The 18,792-nt window shown below is 46.5% G+C and overlaps 1 protein-coding gene across 6 annotated transcripts in view; it reads right to left on the reverse strand.

The window, feature by feature from the left end:
• Positions 1-18,792, reverse strand: part of SGSM2 (small G protein signaling modulator 2) — a 469,837-nt gene that overhangs the window by 19,426 nt on the left and 431,619 nt on the right. For all 6 annotated transcript variants that reach the window (XM_056558465.1, XM_056558464.1, XM_056558463.1 and 3 more), the window contains 2 exons: positions 9,400-9,545; positions 113-241 (listed from right to left, as the gene is read on the reverse strand). In XM_056558465.1, the coding sequence (XP_056414440.1) occupies positions 113-241; positions 9,400-9,545 (275 nt within the window). The remainder of the gene's footprint in view (positions 1-112; positions 242-9,399; positions 9,546-18,792) is intronic.

Raw genomic sequence — 18,792 nt, forward strand, 5'->3', positions numbered from 1 at the left:
GTGAACAACTTGCAGTGCTCCTGCAAATATCCATGCATTTAACCCAATTTAATGTAAAGTATGCAATTTTTTTCAAGATTAAAGATGGAGAAAAAAACCCTCAAATACTCACTCGATCCATTTCTTTCTTAGTCATACCAAACTTGTAATGCCCAAGGAGAAAAGGCCAAACTTCTTTGCGAATATCGTGCTCCACTCCTCCGTAATACACCAACCTCAGCAGCTCCATTTCTTTGTAATTCTGTCTCATAGAACAAAGTTTTCTGAGTATATTTCTTTCTAGACACAAACATTTGGGCCCATAAAGTGTCAATCCTATATCAAGAGATCTTTCTTTTCATGGCAGTTACCATTTCACACTTACTGAGTGTGCTAGACCAGCTTATTCTCAGCTCTCCACCTTTATGTAACAGACCATTCTTTTAAAGGGGTACTCCGGTGAAAACCTTTTTTCTTTTAAATCAAATGGCTCCGGAAAGTTAAACAGATTTTTACATTACTTTTATTAAAAAGTCTTAATCCTTCCTGTACTTATTAGCTGCTGAATACTACAGAGGAAATTATTTTCTTTTTGGAATGCTCTCTGATGACATCACGAGCACAGTGCTCTCTGCTGACGTTATTATAATAATAATAATAAGTCTTTATTTATTGATTGTTGACCGTAGTGGGATTTGAACTCAAGGCCCCAGCACTGCAAGGCAGCAGTGCTAACCACTAAGCCACCATGCTGCCTTTAGCATATCTGCTATGCACGTTTGCTAAAATGGACAGAGATGTCAGCAGAGAGCACTGTGCTCGTGATGTCATCAGTGTTCCAACAAGAAAGGAATTTCCTCTATAGCATTCAGCAGCTAATAAGTACTGGAAGGATTAAGATTTTTTTATAGAAGTAATTTAAAAATATGTTTAACTTTCTGGCACCAGTTGATTTAAAAGAAAAAAGGTTTTCACCGGAGTACCCCTTTAAGTGCCAGGGCAAAAGTCCTATATTTTCTATGTGTCATCATAGTATTTGCATCTCTGTGCTTTGGTTAAAAGAGTAAGAAAGCCCAGTAGAAAACCTATTTTTTTCCAAATCAACTGGTGCCAGAAAGTTATACCGATTTGTAAACTACAACACAAATAGAGAAACAGCCGCACCTTCACCATTTGTATTTTGATCTACTTGCTTCTCAGCATAATTTAAAAAACTAACAGGTTGTTAGTATACATTTTGATCAAAAAGTACAAGCCCACTTGCCACGTCAATGCCACCTAGCAGAGTGGGTCCCTAACCTAACACTGGCTTAGCGCCGGGCGGCGACCACTGCCTCCGAGACACCATGCCCACAGTGGGAACAACCCAGTGGCCAGGCAGCCCCACCAAGCCCCTGACTTTGGGCCGCACCACCCACAGACAAAGCATCACAGAAACAATGGCCGCCACAGAGAACCACACCAGTGTAAAACCTACCATGTGCTCCCTATCAGAGGGCTGGGAGAATGTAAGGAAGAAACCCTTATGCAGTCTCCTGCTAATTAAAAACGCCTGGGCCGAATGGGTGGAGTGGAGTGCAGGCCATGGAAGAAGGGAGAGACTACAAATGTACAACACAAAAAGAGAAACATAGCCACACATCCACCATTTGTATTTTGATCTACTTGCTTCTCAGCATAATTTAAAGGGTACCTCTCATCAAAAAAACTTTTGATATATTATAGATTAATGTATGCAGAATAACTTTACAATTGCATGTTATTAAAAAATATGCTTCTTTATATTTAATTTTCCACTTTGAAGAAATGACCACTAGGGGTCTCCCTACCAGTCCTGGCAGCAAGCATTTCAGACTCATGCTGGAGTCCTAAACACTACGAGCTGCCAGTCTGCTTTGTTCACAAAGGAGAACACTCAGAGCTGCCAGCCTGCTTTGTTCACAGCCTGTTTGGCTGTGAACAAAGCAGGCTGGCAGCTCTAAGTGTTTAGGACTCCAGCATGAGTCAGAAATGCTTGCTGACAGGACTGATCGGGAAAAATACAATAGAAAGAAGCATATTTTTCATTAACATGCTATTGGAAAGTTATTCAACATTTATTAATCTAAAATATATCAAAAGTTTATTTGATGAGAGGTACCCTTTAAAAAACTAACAGGTTTTTAGTATACATACACATCCATTGCTGCCGTGGCACCGTGTCTATGGGGAGGCGCAGCCCTAGGACTGGTTTGAGTGGCATTGGGGCTGCTCTGCCAGTGGGTCGTTGCCCCTATGGGCACTGGTGTTGCGGCGGTGGTGGTCGCCGCCCAGTGCTACGCCATTTTATGCTAGGGATGTTAGGGACCCACTACTTACAGGTGGCCGTGACGTGGCTAGCGGGCTTGCACTTTATGATCATAAAGTACACTAACAACCTGTTAGTTTAATAAATGTTGCTGAGAGGCATTAGATCATTGTACATGTTGTGGATGTGCAACCATGTCTGTGTTCTCTATTTGTATTCACATTGGCCCAGATTTATTAAACTGTGTGAGAGAAAAAGTGGAGAGATTTTCTCATAGCAGCCAATCATAGCTCAGCTAACAAGCTCTGGTAAAGTGAAAGCTGAGCTGTGATTGGTTGCTATGAGAAAATCTCTCCACTTTTTCTCTCACACAGTTTGATAAATCTTGGTCATTGTGTTTTCTATCCCCCTCTCTTTTTTGTTGCTTTTACTTGGTCTGCACTCTGCCTCTCCCCCTCAGCGCAGCCATATATATATATATATATATATATATATAAGCAGGAAGCTGCACAGGGCCGCTTCCTTTCTGGCAGCATCCCAGTCTGACTGGGAGCACCTGGTAAGTGAGCTTTTACACCTTGTTCACACTGGTGTGGTGCTGTGCGGCGTCCATTGCTGCCGTGGCATCGTGTCTATGGGGAGGCGCGGCCCTGGGACTGGTTTGAGTGGCCTTGGGGCTGCTCTGCCAGTGGGTCGTTCCCCCTGTGGGCACTGGTGTTGCGGTGGTGGTGGTCGCCGCTCAGTGCTACGCCATTTTATGCTAGGGATGTTAGGGACCCACTACCTACAGGTGGCCGTGACGTGGCTAGTGGGCTTGTACTTCATGATCATAAAGTACACTAACGATCATTTAGTTTAATACATGTTGCTGAGAGGCATTAGATCATTGTGCATGTTGTGGATGTGCAACCATGCTTGTTTTCTCTATTTGTATTCAGATTTGTTAATTACGTCTATATAAAAATCTTAATCCTCCCACTACTTATTAGCTGCTGTATGCTCCAAAAGAAGCTATGTAAATAGTTTTTTTTGTCTGACCGCAGTACTCTCTGCTGCCACCGCTGTCCGTGTCAGGAACTTTCCAGAGCAGGAGAGGTTTGCTATGGGGATTTGCTCCTTTTCTGGACAGTTCTTGACATGGACAGCGGTGGCAGCAGAGAGCTCTGTGGTCAGACAGAAAAGAACTATACAACTTTATCTGGAGCATAAAGCAGCTGATAAGTACTGGAAGGGTTAATATTTTTAAAAAGTAATTTACAAATCTGTATAACTTTCTGGCACCAGTTGATTTGAAAAAAATGTAATAAAATAAAAATGTTTTCCACCAGAGTAGCCCTTTAATATTGCCAATACACCTTTTAGGTTTCTACTAGAGATGCCTATACAGTCATGGCCGTAAATGTTGGCACCACTGAAATTTTTCTAGAAAATGAAGTATTTCTCACAGAAAAAGATTGCAGTTACACATGTTTTGCTATACACATGCTTATTCCCTTTGTGTGTGTATTGGAACTAAACCAAAAAAGGGAGGGAAAAAAGCTAATTGGACATAATGTCCTACCAAACTCCAAAAATGAGCTAGACAAAATTATCGGCATCCTTAACTTAATATTTGGTTGCACACCCTTTGGAAAAAAAAACTTAAATCATTGGCTTCCTATAACCATCAATAAGCCTCTTACACCTCTCAGCCGGAATGTTGAACCACTCTTCCTTTGCAAACTGCTCCAGGTCTCTCTTATTGGAAGTGCGCCTTTTCCCAACAGGAATTTTAAGATCTCTCCACAGGTGTTCAATGGGATTTAGATCTGGACTCATTGCTGGCCACTTCAGAACTCTCCAGCGCTTTGTTGCCATCCATTTCTGGGTGCTTTTTGACATATGTTTGGGGTCATTGTCCTGCTGGGAAACCCAAGATCTCGGACGCAAACCCAGCTTTTTGATACTGGGCTGTACAGTGAGAAAAATCATTGTTCATGATGCCTTGCACACATTCAAGGCGTCCAGTGCCAGAGGCAGCAAAGCAACCCCAAAACATCATTGAACCTCCACCATATTTCACTGTAGGTACTGTGTTCTTTTCTTTGTAGGCCTCATTCCATTTTTGGTAAACAGTAGAATGATCTACTTTACCAAAAAGCTCTATCTTGGTCTCATCTGTCCACACAAAGTTTTCCCAGAAGGATTTCGGCTTACTCAAGTTCATTTTGGCAAAATGTAGTCTTGCTTTTTTATGTCTCTGTGTCAGCAGTGGGGTCCTCCTGGGTCTCCTGCCATAGCGTTTCATTTCAATTAAATGTCGACGGATATTTTGCGCAGACACTGATGCTCCCTGAGCCTGCAGGACAGCTTGAATATCCTTGGAACTTGTTTGGGGCTGCTTTTCCACCATCTGGACTATCCTCCGTTGACACCTTTCATCAATTTTTCTCTTCTGTCCACGTCCAGGGAGATTAGCTACAGTGCCATGGGTTGCAAACTTCTTGATAATGCTGCGCACTGTGGACAAAGGCAAATCTAGATCTATGGAGATGGACTTGTAACCTTGAGATTGTTGATATGTTTCCACATTTTTGGTTCTCAAGTCCTCAGACAGTTCTCTTCTCCTCTTTTTGTTGCCCGTGCTTAGTGTGGCACACAAAGACACACAGTGCAAAGACTAAGTGAACTTCTCTCCATTTTATCTGCTTTCAGGTGTGATTTTTATATTGCCCACACCTGTTACTTGCCCCAGGTGAGTTTAAAGGAGCATCACAAGCTTGAAACAATCTTATTTTGCCACAATTTTAAAAGGGTGACAAAAATTTTGTCCAGCCCATTTTTGGAGTTTGGTGTGACATTATGTCCAATTTGCTTTTCTTCCTCCCTTTTTTGGTTTAGTACCAATACACACAAAGGGAATAAACATGTGTATAGCAAAACGTGTTACTGCAATCCTTTTCTGTGAGCAATTTCAAGACAAATTTCAGGGGTGCCAACATTTACGGCCATGACTGTAAAAGCCGTTAAGTTTTGACCCAGGAAGTACCATGTGCCTCCAGGTGCCTCCTTGTTTCCTAACAGACTTTAACCCCTTAAGGACCAGACCCATTTTGGCCTTAAGGACCAGACCAATTTTATTTTTGCATTTTCGTTTTTTCCTCCTCGCCTTCTAAAAATCATAACTCTCTTATATTTCCATCCACAGACCCATATGAGGGCTTGTTTTTTGCGTCACCAATTGTACTTTGTAATTACATCACTTATTTTACCATAAAATGTACGGCGCAACCAAACAAATATTATTTATGTGGGAAAATTGAAAAGAAAAACGCAATTTAGCAAATTTTGGAAGGTTTTGTTTTCACGCTGTACACTTTCCGGTAAAGATGACATGTTTTCTTTATTCTGTGCGTCAATACAATTAAAATGATACCCATGATTATATTCTTTTCTATAAATGTACTGCTTAAAAAAAATCTCAAACCATTTTAACAAAATTAGTATGTTTGAAATTGCCCTATTTTGACCACCTATAACTTTCTCATTTTTCCGTATATGGGGCGATATGAGGGCTCATTTTTTGCGCCATGATCGGTTGTTGTTATCAGTATCACTTTTGCTTAGGTTTTACTTTTGATAAATTTTTTATAAATTTTTTTTGGAATAAAATGTGACAAAAAAGCAGCAATTTTGGACTTTTTTTTAATTTTTTTACGTTTACGCCGTTCACCGTACGGGATAATTAACAATATATTTTAATAGTTTAAATAGTATAACTATTAAATAGTTCAGACTTTTACGCACGCGGCGATACCAAATATGTGTATTAATTCCTTTTTTTACGCTTTTTTGGGGGTAAAATGGGAAAAACGGACGTTTTACTATTTTATTGGGGGAGGGGATTTTTTTTACACTTTATATGTCCCCATAGGGGACTATTCATAGCAATCAGTTGATTGCTAATACTGTGCAGTGCTATGTATAGGACACAGCACTGCTCAGTATTATCTGTGATCTTCTGCTCTGGTCTGCTCCATCTCAGACCAGAGCAGAAGACCCCGGGAGATGGTCGGAGCAAGGTGAGGGGACCTCCGGCCACCATGCTGGATGATCGGATCACCGCGGCAGCGCTGTGGGCGATCCGAACATCCATTGAAAGTACCGCAATGCCGCAGATGCCGTGATCTGTATTGATCATGGCATCGGAGGGGTTAATGGCGGACATCTGCGCGATCACTGATGTCCGCCATTACCGGCGGGTCCTTGGCTGCTGATAGCAACCGGGACCTGCCAGGCATGACGCGAGCACCGCTCCGGTGCACGCAATCATGTCGGCGCGTAAATGTACGTCATGGTGCGTTAAGTACCACGTCACCAAGACGTCCATTTACGTCCATTATCTTTAAGGGGTTAAAAATCAGATAAAAGCAACATTATACAGCGAGCAAAATCTCTATAATCTATGGTTAAAACCAAGACGAGCCATCCACCTTCTTCTCTAACAGCAGCTTGTGTCACCAGAGTCCAGAGGTTAATGTTTTAAGATGCCCCAGCATTCACTTTTTAATGGGCTGTCTAGTAGCAAATATAATGTAGCAAATTCATCTTGTCACAAAAGGAGATTAAAAAGTGTAAAGCACAAAGATGAAATTGCACAGAATGATTTATGGCCTGAGTATAAACAAAATAGAAAAAAATATGCAGTTTAGATTTTTGTCCTGGCAAAAGAACAAGGTGCTGAAAAAAGTAAATGTGAAGATATTTCAAATACTGGGAAGTCAATATTGGGCTCCACAGGTATTGTTTCTAAGAAGAGGCAGAAAAATCCTAATACACAAGCAACCTTCATGCTCTGCACTGACCAACAGAAAATACCAGGATGGTCCTTAACGTATAAGTGGGTATACTGGATCACCAATGGATGGGCTATTTAGCATATGCAGTCTGACAATTCAGTTTAGCATTATTAGGGGATCTTATATACGCCTTTTAATGGATTCCTGGATATACTGGTTATATTCTGAATATGTAAAGTAGACATCACTTATTAAAGGGGTACTCCACTGGAAGAAATTTTTTTAATCAACTGGTGCCAGAAAGTTAAACAGATTTGTAAATTACTTCTATTAAAAAATCTTAATCCTTCCAGTACTTTTCAGCTGCTATATGCTCCACAGGAAGATCTTTTCTTTTTGAATTTCCTTTTCTGTCTGACAACAGTGCTCTCTGCTGAGACCTCTGTCCATTTTAGGAACTGTCCAGAGTAGGAGTAAATCCCCATAGCAAACATATCCTGCTCTGGACAGATCCTAAAATGTACAGAGGTGTCAGCAGAGAGCACTTTGGTCAGACAAAAAGGAAATTGAAAAAGAAAATAATTTCCTGTGGAGCATACAGCAGTTGAAACGTACTGGAAGGATTAAGATTTTTTTAATAGAAGTAATTTACAAATTTGTTTAACTTTCTGGCACCAGTTGAATTTAAAAAACAATGATTTCCAGTGGAATACCCCTTTAAGACATGTACATATAGGGCCTCATTTACTAAGAGTTTTAGGTTTTTACTAGTGGGAAAAGTTGTTTCAGACATGCAGGATTCCTCTCTATTTACTATTGGGAAAAGTCGGGAACATTTTCTGACCAGCTTTTTCTAGGCCGATATTTCCAGCCATTTACCCACAGGATTTTCTGTGAATTCCATAGTAAATCGGTCGGGTTGTGAAACCACGCCCCCTTTTGTCGGTCAAGCCACCTTCTGTGACAGACCACGCCCCTTTTCGGGTTTGTCGGATTTTTCAGGCGCACACTGTCGCAGACATGTCTCAGACAAAATAACTAGACAAAAACTGGTCGGTTTCAGCTTAGTAAATGAGGCCCATAGTGTACTTGGATTTGCTGCTTTGGACCCTTCATACCTGATAAAATAAGCAGGCCATAAAGTGTTCCCCAGCTGGGACCCTCAGTTAGTAGTTGTAATCTGTTGGGAACCTTGGCAGTAGGTGTTCAATGTATCTGCAGTGCCACTACATGGGAAATTAAAGTGTACCTGTCACTACAAGGATGCCTACCATTATCTCAACACCCAGACCCTCACTGATCGAAACACCTGGCATGTTACTATGACATGTCAAAAGGATGGGTAAGCTTTAGTGCGTGACTACCATTATAAACAGCAGGGTGTGCTCAGTGAAGTCCTTCACTATATGCCACTAAACCCAACCAACATTTATCAACCACAATGCAGGCCACAGGTAAAGGACCACTGCTTAAAGGGGTACTCCGGTGGAAAACAATTTTTTTAAATGAACTGTTTCTAGAAAGCTAAACAGATTTTTAAATTACTTCTATTTAAAAATATTAATCTTTCCAGGTCTTATCAGCTGCTGTATACTACAGAGGAAGTTTTTATTTTAATTTTATTTTTTTATTTCTTTTCTGTCTGACCACAATGCTCTCTGTTGACACCAACAAATCCCCATAGCAAACCTATGCTGCTCTGGACAGTTCCTGACATGGAGAGAGGTGTCAGCAGAGAGCATTGTGGTCAGACAGAAAAGAAAAAAAAAAAAAAGAACTTCCTCTGTAGTATACAGCAGCTGATAAATACTGGAAGGTTTAAGATTTTTAAATAGATGTAATTTAGAAATCTGTTTAACTTTCTGGCACCAGTTCATTTAAAAAAAATAAATGTTTTCCACCGGAGTACCCCTTTAAAAGGATGGATGGTCTCCCTTGATATGCCTGTTTTAGTAAATTCCTGTATTCCCCATAAAATAAAAATTATGGCTCTGTGTTGTGCTGTTCCTCTATTATTCTAAAAAGCCAATTGGGTGTTACCCAGTATGTCCCTATATTGTTTTGAGACTGTTCAATTAAAGCTGACAGTATCAGACAGTTTAGGAACACAACCCAACTTGTAACACCTACTCGGCTATTTAGTCGTACATTTCTAGTAATAATAAAAGATGAACAGCACAACACAAAAATGATCAAGAATTGTAATTTCAAGGGAAGTATTTACAAAAAACAGGCAGATCAGGAAAGCCCAAGGATCCTCTTTATGTGAAATCGTGCAGTAGCTGTACAAAATAATTTTTTTAGTACCAAGTTAATTAGTTAATTAATTTGTTAGTTACTTCCTCTGCAGTTTACCTTCATATCCTTCTCATACTTGCTCCAAACTTCTTTGGTTAGACCACCTGAAGCATCAGAGGGTTTGTCAGGTGGTATTATTGAGTGATGGACCAGGGCCGAGAGATGTGTTCGCACAGTGGACAAATGACGACAGTAAGCAAGCCCTGCAGAAATGTATTAATAAGTTAACTAAATAAAAATTTAAATTCAAATCTTTTTATAGATAGTAAACCCAAAACATGTATTATACTGCAATCTCTATATAGATGTGTATACTGTATACTAATAACTATTTTAACCAAAAGTAAATGGAACTTGATGGGTACTGAATTATTTGCTTTTGAAACATTTTCCTTGTAAAGGTAGTATGCCTTAAGAAACACAATGCTTATTTGAAATATACAGCTATCATTTACTGGACGGGGGGGGGGGGGGGGAAAGAAGCAAAAAAATAAGAGGAAATGGAAAATATGGCCTGGTATAGTTCTTGCTAAGGATCCTTCTTTCCAAACAGAATGTAAAAAGGGGTAATAAAAGGTGAGGCATATGTATGTAGTATATTTGTAATATACATTGGTTAAAAAATGTGTATATTTTTGTCCTGCAGCTATTGCATGCATGTCTCTTTGAGGAGACCAAATACAGGAAGTGTGGGTGGACAAGCAGGGCTCTGTACACTGAGGACAAGCGGGGCTCTGTACAATGAGGACAAGCGGGGCTCTGTACACTGAGGACAAGCAGGGCTCTGTACACTGAGGACAAGCAGGGCTCTGTACACTGAGGACAAGCAGGGCTCTGTACACTGAGGACAAGCAGGGCTCTGTGCACTGAGGACAAGCAGGTCTCTGTACACTGAGAACAAGCAGGGCTCTGTACACTGAGGACAAGCAGGGCTCGCTCTGGGCACAGAGGACAAGCAGGGCTCTGTACACTGAGGACAAGCAGGGCTCGGGGCACAGAGGACAAGCAGGGCTATGGGCACAGAGGACAAGCAGGGCTCAGTGCACTGAGGACAAGTAAGGCTCTGGGCACAGAGGACAAGCAGGGCTCTGTACACTGAGGCTCTGTGACATGCCCCCGGCTCCCACAGCAGGATGATTGAAAAGCCAGGAGCCTGCACAGAGCCCTGCTTGTCCTGCCCTTACTTCCTGTGTTTGGTATGCTCAAAGAGACACACAGACAATAGCTGCAGGGACAGCATTTTTTTCACATGAAAATACACACATTTTTAACAAATGTATGTTACAAATATACATATAATGATGTTATATCTATTTTCTAAAAGCATAGAGCAAAGGACATAAAATTCAGTATTACCTAGGTTTGCTATTTAGAATTTTCTTCTGCAGTTGGGGAAAACATACATATACTATACTGACTATACTGAGTGTTCTCATGTAGAGTTCATGTTACGCCGAGCGCTCCGGGTCCCCGCTCCTCCCCGGAGCGCTCGCTACACTCTCCCCGCTGCAGCGCTCCGGTCAGATCCACTGACCCGGGGCGCTGCGATTTCGCTTCCAGCCGGGATGCGATTCGCGATGCGGGTAGCGCCCGCTCGCGATGCGCACCCCGGCTCCCGTACCTGACTCGCTCTCCCTCGGTCCTGTCCCGGCGCGCGCGGCCCCGCTCCCTAGGGCGCGCGCGCGCCGGGTCTTTGCGATTTAAAGGGCCACTGCGCCGCTGATTGGCGCAGTGATTCCAATTAGTGTCTTCACCTGTGCACTTCCCTATATCACCTCACTTCCCCTGCACTTCCTTGCCGGATCTTGTTGCCATCGTGCCAGTGAAAGCGTTTCCTTGTGTGTTCCTAGCCTGTGTTCCAGACCTCCTGCCGTTGCCCCTGACTACGATCCTTGCTGCCTGCCCCGACCTTCTGCTACGTCCGACCTTGCTTCTGTCTACTCCCTTGTACCGCGCCTATCTTCAGCAGCCAGAGAGGTGAGCCGTTGCTAGTGGATACGACCTGGTCACTACCGCCGCAGCAAGACCATCCCGCTTTGCGGCGGGCTCTGGTGAAAACCAGTAGTGACTTAGAACCGATCCACTAGCACGGTCCACGCCAATCCCTCTCTGGCACAGAGGATCCACTACCTGCCAGCCGGCATCGTGACAGTAGATCCGGCCATGGATCCCGCTGAAGTTCCTCTGCCAGTTGTCGCTGACCTTACCACTGTGGTCGCCCAGCAGTCACAACAGATAGCGCAACAAGGCCAACAGCTGTCTCAACTGACCGTTATGCTACAGCAGTTACTACCACAGCTTCAGCAGTCATCTCCTCCGCCAGCTCCTGCACCTCCTCCGCAGCGAGTGGCCGCTCCTGGTCTACGCCTATCCTTGCCGGATAAATTTGATGGGGACTCTAAGTTTTGCCGTGGCTTTCTTTCCCAATGTTCCCTGCATCTGGAGATGATGTCGGACCTGTTTCCCACTGAAAGGTCTAAGGTGGCTTTCGTAGTCAGCCTTCTGTCTGGAAAAGCCCTGTCTTGGGCCACACCGCTCTGGGACCGCAATGACCCCGTCACTGCCTCTGTACACTCCTTCTTCTCGGAAATCCGAAGTGTCTTTGAGGAACCTGCCCGAGCCTCTTCTGCTGAGACTGCCCTGTTGAACCTGGTCCAGGGTAATTCTTCCGTTGGCGAGTATGCCGTACAATTCCGTACTCTTGCTTCAGAATTATCCTGGAATAATGAGGCCCTCTGCGCGACCTTTAAAAAAGGCCTATCCAGCAACATTAAAGATGTTCTGGCCGCACGAGAAATTCCTGCTAATCTACATGAACTCATTCACCTAGCCACTCGCATTGACATGCGTTTTTCCGAAAGGCGTCAGGAGCTCCGCCAAGATATGGACTCTGTTCGCACGAGGCGTTTCTTCTCCTCGGCTCCTCTCTCCTCTGGTCCCCTGCAATCCGTTCCTGTGCCTCCCGCCGTGGAGGCTATGCAGGTCGACCGGTCTCGCCTGACACCTCAAGAGAGGACACGACGCCGCATGGAGAACCTCTGCCTGTACTGTGCTAGTACCGAACACTTCCTGAGGGATTGTCCTATCCGTCCTCCCCGCCTGGAAAGACGTACGCTGACTCCGCACAAAAGTGAGACAGTCCTTGATGTCTACTCTGCTTCTCCACGTCTTACTGTGCCTGTGCGGATGTCTGCCTCTGCCTTCTCCTTCTCTACTGTGGCCTTCTTGGACTCTGGATCTGCAGGAAATTTTATTTTGGCCTCTCTCGTCAACAGGTTCAACATCCCAGTGACCAGTCTCGCCAGACCCCTTTACAACAATTGTGTAAACAATGAAAGATTGGACTGTACCATACGTTTCCGCACGGAGCCCCTTCTAATTGTTACGCCTAGCGCTCCGGGTCCCCGCTCCTCCCCGGAGCGCTCACGGCGTCTCTTTCCCTGCAGCTCCCCGGTCAGTCCCGCTGACCGGGAGCGCTGCTCTGTCATGGCCGTTGGGGATGCGATTCGCACAGCGGGACGCGCCCGCTCGCGAATCGCATCCCAGGTCACTTACCCGTTCCCGTCCCCTGCTGTCATGTGCTGGCGCGCGCGGCTCCGCTCTCTAGGGCGCGCGCGCGCCAGCTCCCTGAGACTTAAAGGGCCAGTGCACCAATGATTGGTGCCTGGCCCAATTAGCTTAATTGGTTCCCACCTGTTCCCTGGCTATATCTAGTCTCCTCCCTTGCACTCCCTTGCCGGATCTTGTTGCCTTAGTGCCAGTGAAAGCGTATTGTGTGTTTTATAGCCTGTGTACCAGTACCTTTGCTATCTCCCCTGACTACGAACCTTGCCGCCTGCCCCCGACCTTCTGCTACGTCCGACCTTGCTACTGCCTACTCCCTTGTACCTCGCCTTTCTTCAGTATCTTCAGCAGCCAGAGAGGTGAGCCGTTGCTAGTGGATACGACCTGGTCACTACCGCCGCAGCAAGACCATCCCGCTTTGCGGCGGGCTCTGGTGAATACCTGTAGTGGCTTAGAACCGGTCCACTAGCGCGGTCCTCGCCTATCCCTCTCTGGCACAGAGGATCCACCTCCTGCCAGCCGGCATCGTGACAGTAGATCCGGCCATGGATCCCGCTGAGGTTCCCCTGCCAGTTGCCTCTGATATCACCACGGTGGTCGCCCAGCAAGCCCGACAGATCGCCCATCTAACCCACCAGATGTCAGAAATGTCCACCATTGTGCACCAACTTCAGTCGCAACTTCATCAGCAATCATCTCCTCCGCCAGCTCCTGCACCCCTTCCGCAGCGAGTGGCCACTCCTAGCCTCCGCCTGTCTTTGCCGGACAAATTTAATGGGGACTCTAAGTTTTGCCGTGGCTTCCTTTCGCAATGTTCTCTGCACTTGGAGATGATGTCGGACCTGTTTCCTACTGAAAGGTCTAAGGTGGCTTTCGTAGTCAGCCTTCTGTCTGGAAAAGCCCTGTCATGGGCCACACCGCTCTGGGACCGCAATGACCCCGTCACTGCCTCTGTTCACTCCTTCTTCTCGGAAATTCGAAGTGTCTTTGAGGAACCTGCCCGAGCCTCTTCTGCTGAGACTGCCCTGCTGAACCTGGTCCAGGGTAATTCCTCCGTTGGCGAGTACGCCATACAATTCCGTACTCTTGCTTCTGAACTATCCTGGAATAATGAGGCTCTCTGCGCGACCTTTAAAAAAGGCCTATCCAGCAACATTAAAGATGTTCTGGCCGCACGAGAGACTCCTGCTAGCCTGCATGAACTCATTCATCTAGCCACTCGCATTGACATGCGTTTTTCTGAGAGGCATCAAGAGCTCCGCCAGGAAAAAGACTTAGATCTCTGGCCACCTCTCCCACAGTCTCCACTGCAATCTGCGCCTAGGCCTCCCGCCGAGGAGGCCATGCAAGTGGATCGGTCTCGCCTGACCCTGGAAGAGAGGAATCGCCGTAAGGAAGAGAATCTTTGTCTGTACTGTGCCAGTACTGAACATTTTCTGGTGGATTGCCCAATCCGTCCTCCACGTCTGGGAAACGCACGCTCGCACTCAGCTCTCGTGGGTGTGGCGTCTCTTGATGCCAAGTCGGCTTCTCCACGTCTCACGGTACCTGTTCGGATTTCCACTTCAGCCAGCTCTCCCCTCTCAGCCGTGGCCTGCCTGGACTCTGGAGCTTCTGGGAATTTTATTCGGGACTCCTTTGTGAATAAATTCCGTATTCCGGTGACCCGTCTTGTCAAGCCACTCCACATTTCCGCGGTCAACGGAGCCAGGTTGGACTGTACCATACGTTTCCGCACGGAGCCCCTTCTTATGAGCATCGGATCTCACCACGAGAGGATTGAACTTTTGGTCCTCCCCAATTGCACCTCGGAAATTCTCCTTGGACTTCCCTGGCTTCAACTTCATTCCCCAACCCTGGATTGGTCCACTGGGGAGATCAAGAGTTGGGGGTCCTCTTGTTCCAAGAACTGTCTAAAACCGGTTCCCAGTAACCCTTGCCGTAACTCTGTGGTTCCTCCTGTATCTGGTCCCCCTAAGGTCATTAAGGACTCTGCCTGCCACAGGAAATGCCCCTCCCCCCCTCCCAGTTCCATCAGGCAAGCTTCTGTGTCCCCTCATGGCCCTCGTCCTGGTGTCACACTGCCCCGTGCCAGGTCCCGCCCTCTGCCCTCTCTCCCCATTCCTACTCCTGCGGTTCTGCCTGCCGTTGAGGAATCCCTCCATCCTTTCCCGGTGTCCTCATCCCAGGGGAGGCAGTTACCCGATAAAGAGAAGGGGAGACCTAAGGGGGGGGGTACTGTTACGCCTAGCGCTCCGGGTCCCCGCTCCTCCCCGGAGCGCTCACGGCGTCTCTTTCCCTGCAGCTCCCCGGTCAGTCCCGCTGACCGGGAGCGCTGCTCTGTCATGGCCGTTGGGGATGCGATTCGCACAGCGGGACGCGCCCGCTCGCGAATCGCATCCCAGGTCACTTACCCGTTCCCGTCCCCTGCTGTCATGTGCTGGCGCGCGCGGCTCCGCTCTCTAGGGCGCGCGCGCGCCAGCTCCCTGAGACTTAAAGGGCCAGTGCACCAATGATTGGTGCCTGGCCCAATTAGCTTAATTGGTTCCCACCTGTTCCCTGGCTATATCTAGTCTCCTCCCTTGCACTCCCTTGCCGGATCTTGTTGCCTTAGTGCCAGTGAAAGCGTATTGTGTGTTTTATAGCCTGTGTACCAGTACCTTTGCTATCTCCCCTGACTACGAACCTTGCCGCCTGCCCCCGACCTTCTGCTACGTCCGACCTTGCTACTGCCTACTCCCTTGTACCTCGCCTTTCTTCAGTATCTTCAGCAGCCAGAGAGGTGAGCCGTTGCTAGTGGATACGACCTGGTCACTACCGCCGCAGCAAGACCATCCCGCTTTGCGGCGGGCTCTGGTGAATACCTGTAGTGGCTTAGAACCGGTCCACTAGCGCGGTCCTCGCCTATCCCTCTCTGGCACAGAGGATCCACCTCCTGCCAGCCGGCATCGTGACACTAATGAGCATCGGATCTCATCACGAGAGGATTGAACTTTTGGTCCTCCCCAATTGCACCTCGGAAATTCTCCTTGGACTTCCCTGGCTTCAACTTCATTCCCCAACCCTGGATTGGTCCACTGGGGAGATCAAGAGTTGGGGGCCCTCTTGTTCCAAGGACTGTCTAAAACCGGTTCCCAGTAACCCTTGCCGTGACTCTGTGGTTCCTCCAGTAACCGGTCTCCCTAAGGCCTATATGGACTTCGCGGATGTTTTCTGCAAAAAACAAGCTGAGACTCTACCTCCTCACAGGCCTTATGATTGTCCTATCGACCTCCTCCCGGGCACTACTCCACCCCGGGGCAGAATTTATCCTCTCTCTGCCCCAGAGACTCTTGCCATGTCTGAATACGTCCAGGAAAATTTAAAAAAGGGCTTTATCCGTAAATCCTCCTCTCCTGCCGGAGCCGGATTTTTCTTTGTGTCCAAAAAAGATGGCTCCCTACGTCCTTGCATTGACTACCGCGGTCTTAATAAAATCACGGTTAAGAACCGCTACCCCCTACCCCTCATCTCTGAACTCTTTGATCGCCTCCAAGGTGCCCACATCTTTACTAAACTGGACTTAAGAGGTGCCTATAACCTCATCCGCATTAGAGAGGGGGATGAGTGGAAAACGGCATTTAACACCAGAGATGGACACTTTGAGTATCTGGTCATGCCCTTTGGCCTGTGCAACGCCCCTGCTGTCTTCCAAGACTTTGTTAATGAAATTTTTCGTGATCTGTTATACTCCTGTGTTGTTGTATATCTGGACGATATCCTAATTTTTTCTGCCAATCTAGAAGAACACCGCCAGCATGTCCGTATGGTTCTTCAGAGACTTCGTGACAATCAACTCTATGCCAAAATTGAGAAATGTCTGTTTGAATGCCAATCTCTTCCTTTTCTAGGATATTTGGTCTCTGGCCAGGGACTACAAATGGATCCAGACAAACTCTCTGCCGTCTTAGATTGGCCACGCCCCTCCGGACTCCGTGCTATCCAACGCTTTTTGGGGTTCGCCAATTATTACAGGCAATTTATTCCACATTTTTCTACCGTTGTGGCTCCTATCGTGGCTTTAACCAAAAAAAATGCCGATCCCAAGTCTTGGCCTCCTCAAGCGGAAGACGCCTTTAAACGACTCAAGTCTGCCTTTTCTTCGGCTCCCGTGCTCTCCAGACCTGACCCTTCCAAACCCTTCCTATTGGAGGTTGATGCCTCCTCAGTGGGAGCTGGAGCTGTTCTTCTACAAAAAAATTCTTCCGGGCATGCTGTCACTTGTGGTTTTTTTTCTAGGACCTTCTCTCCGGCGGAGAGGAACTACTCCATCGGGGATCGAGAGCTTCTAGCCATTAAATTAGCACTTGAGGAATGGAGGCATCTGCTGGAGGGATCAAGATTTCCAGTTATTATTTACACCGACCACAAGAACCTCTCCTACCTCCAGTCTGCCCAACGGCTGAATCCTCGCCAGGCCCGGTGGTCTCTGTTCTTTGCCCGATTTAATTTTGAGATTCACTTTCGTCCTGCCGATAAGAACATTAGGGCCGATGCTCTCTCTCGTTCCTCGGATGCCTCTGAAGTTGAACTCTCTCCGCAACACATCATTCCACCTGACTGCCTGATCTCCACTTCTCCAGCCTCCATCAGGCAAACTCCTCCAGGAAAGACCTTTGTTTCTCCACGCCAACGCCTCGGAATCCTCAAATGGGGTCACTCCTCCCATCTCGCAGGTCATGTGGGCATCAAGAAATCTGTGCAACTCATCTCCCGCTTCTATTGGTGGCCGACTCTGGAGACGGATGTTGTGGACTTTGTGCGAGCCTGCACTATCTGTGCCCGGGATAAGACTCCTCGCCAGAAGCCCGCTGGTTTTCTTCATCCCCTGCCTGTCCCCGAACAGCCTTGGTCTCTGATTGGTATGGATTTTATTACTGATTTACCCCCTTCCCGTGGCAACACTGTTATTTGGGTGGTCGTTGATCGATTCTCCAAAATGGCACATTTCATCCCTCTTCCTGGTCTTCCTTCAGCGCCTCAGTTGGCTAAACAATTTTTTGTACACATTTTTCGTCTTCACGGGTTGCCTACGCAGATCGTCTCGGATAGAGGCGTCCAATTCGTGTCTAAATTCTGGAGGGCTCTCTGTAAACAACTCAAGATTAAATTAAATTTTTCTTCCGCATATCATCCCCAGTCCAATGGACAAGTAGAAAGAATTAACCAGGTCTTGGGTGATTATTTGCGACATTTTGTTTCCTCCCGCCAGGATGACTGGGCAGATCTCCTTCCATGGGCCGAATTCTCGTATAACTTCAGAGTCTCTGAATCTTCCTCCAAATCCCCATTTTTCGTGGTGTACGGCCGTCACCCTCTTCCCCCCCTCCCTACCCCCTTGCCCTCTGGTCTGCCCGCTGTGGATGAAATTTCTCGTGACCTTTCCATCATATGGAGAGAGACCCAAAATTCTCTCTTACAGGCTTCATCACGCATGAAGAAGTTCGCGGATAAGAAAAGAAGAGCTCCTCCCGTTTTTTCCCCTGGAGACAAGGTATGGCTCTCCGCTAAATATGTCCGCTTCCGTGTCCCTAGCTACAAGTTGGGACCACGCTATCTTGGTCCTTTCAAAATTTTGTGTCAAATTAATCCTGTCTCTTACAAACTTCTTCTTCCTCCTTCTCTTCGTATCCCTAATGCCTTTCACGTTTCTCTTCTTAAACCACTCATCCTCAACCGTTTTTCTCCCAAATCTGTTCCTCCCACTCCTGTTTCCGGCTCCTCGGACATCTTCTCCGTCAAAGAGATCTTAGCTTCTAAAAAGGTCAGAGGGAAAACTTTTTTTTTAGTGGACTGGGAGGGTTGTGGTCCTGAAGAGAGATCCTGGGAACCTGAGGACAACATCCT

Source organism: Hyla sarda, chromosome 2 (genome assembly GCF_029499605.1).
Source record: "Hyla sarda isolate aHylSar1 chromosome 2, aHylSar1.hap1, whole genome shotgun sequence".
Classification (NCBI taxonomy): domain Eukaryota; kingdom Metazoa; phylum Chordata; class Amphibia; order Anura; family Hylidae; genus Hyla; species Hyla sarda.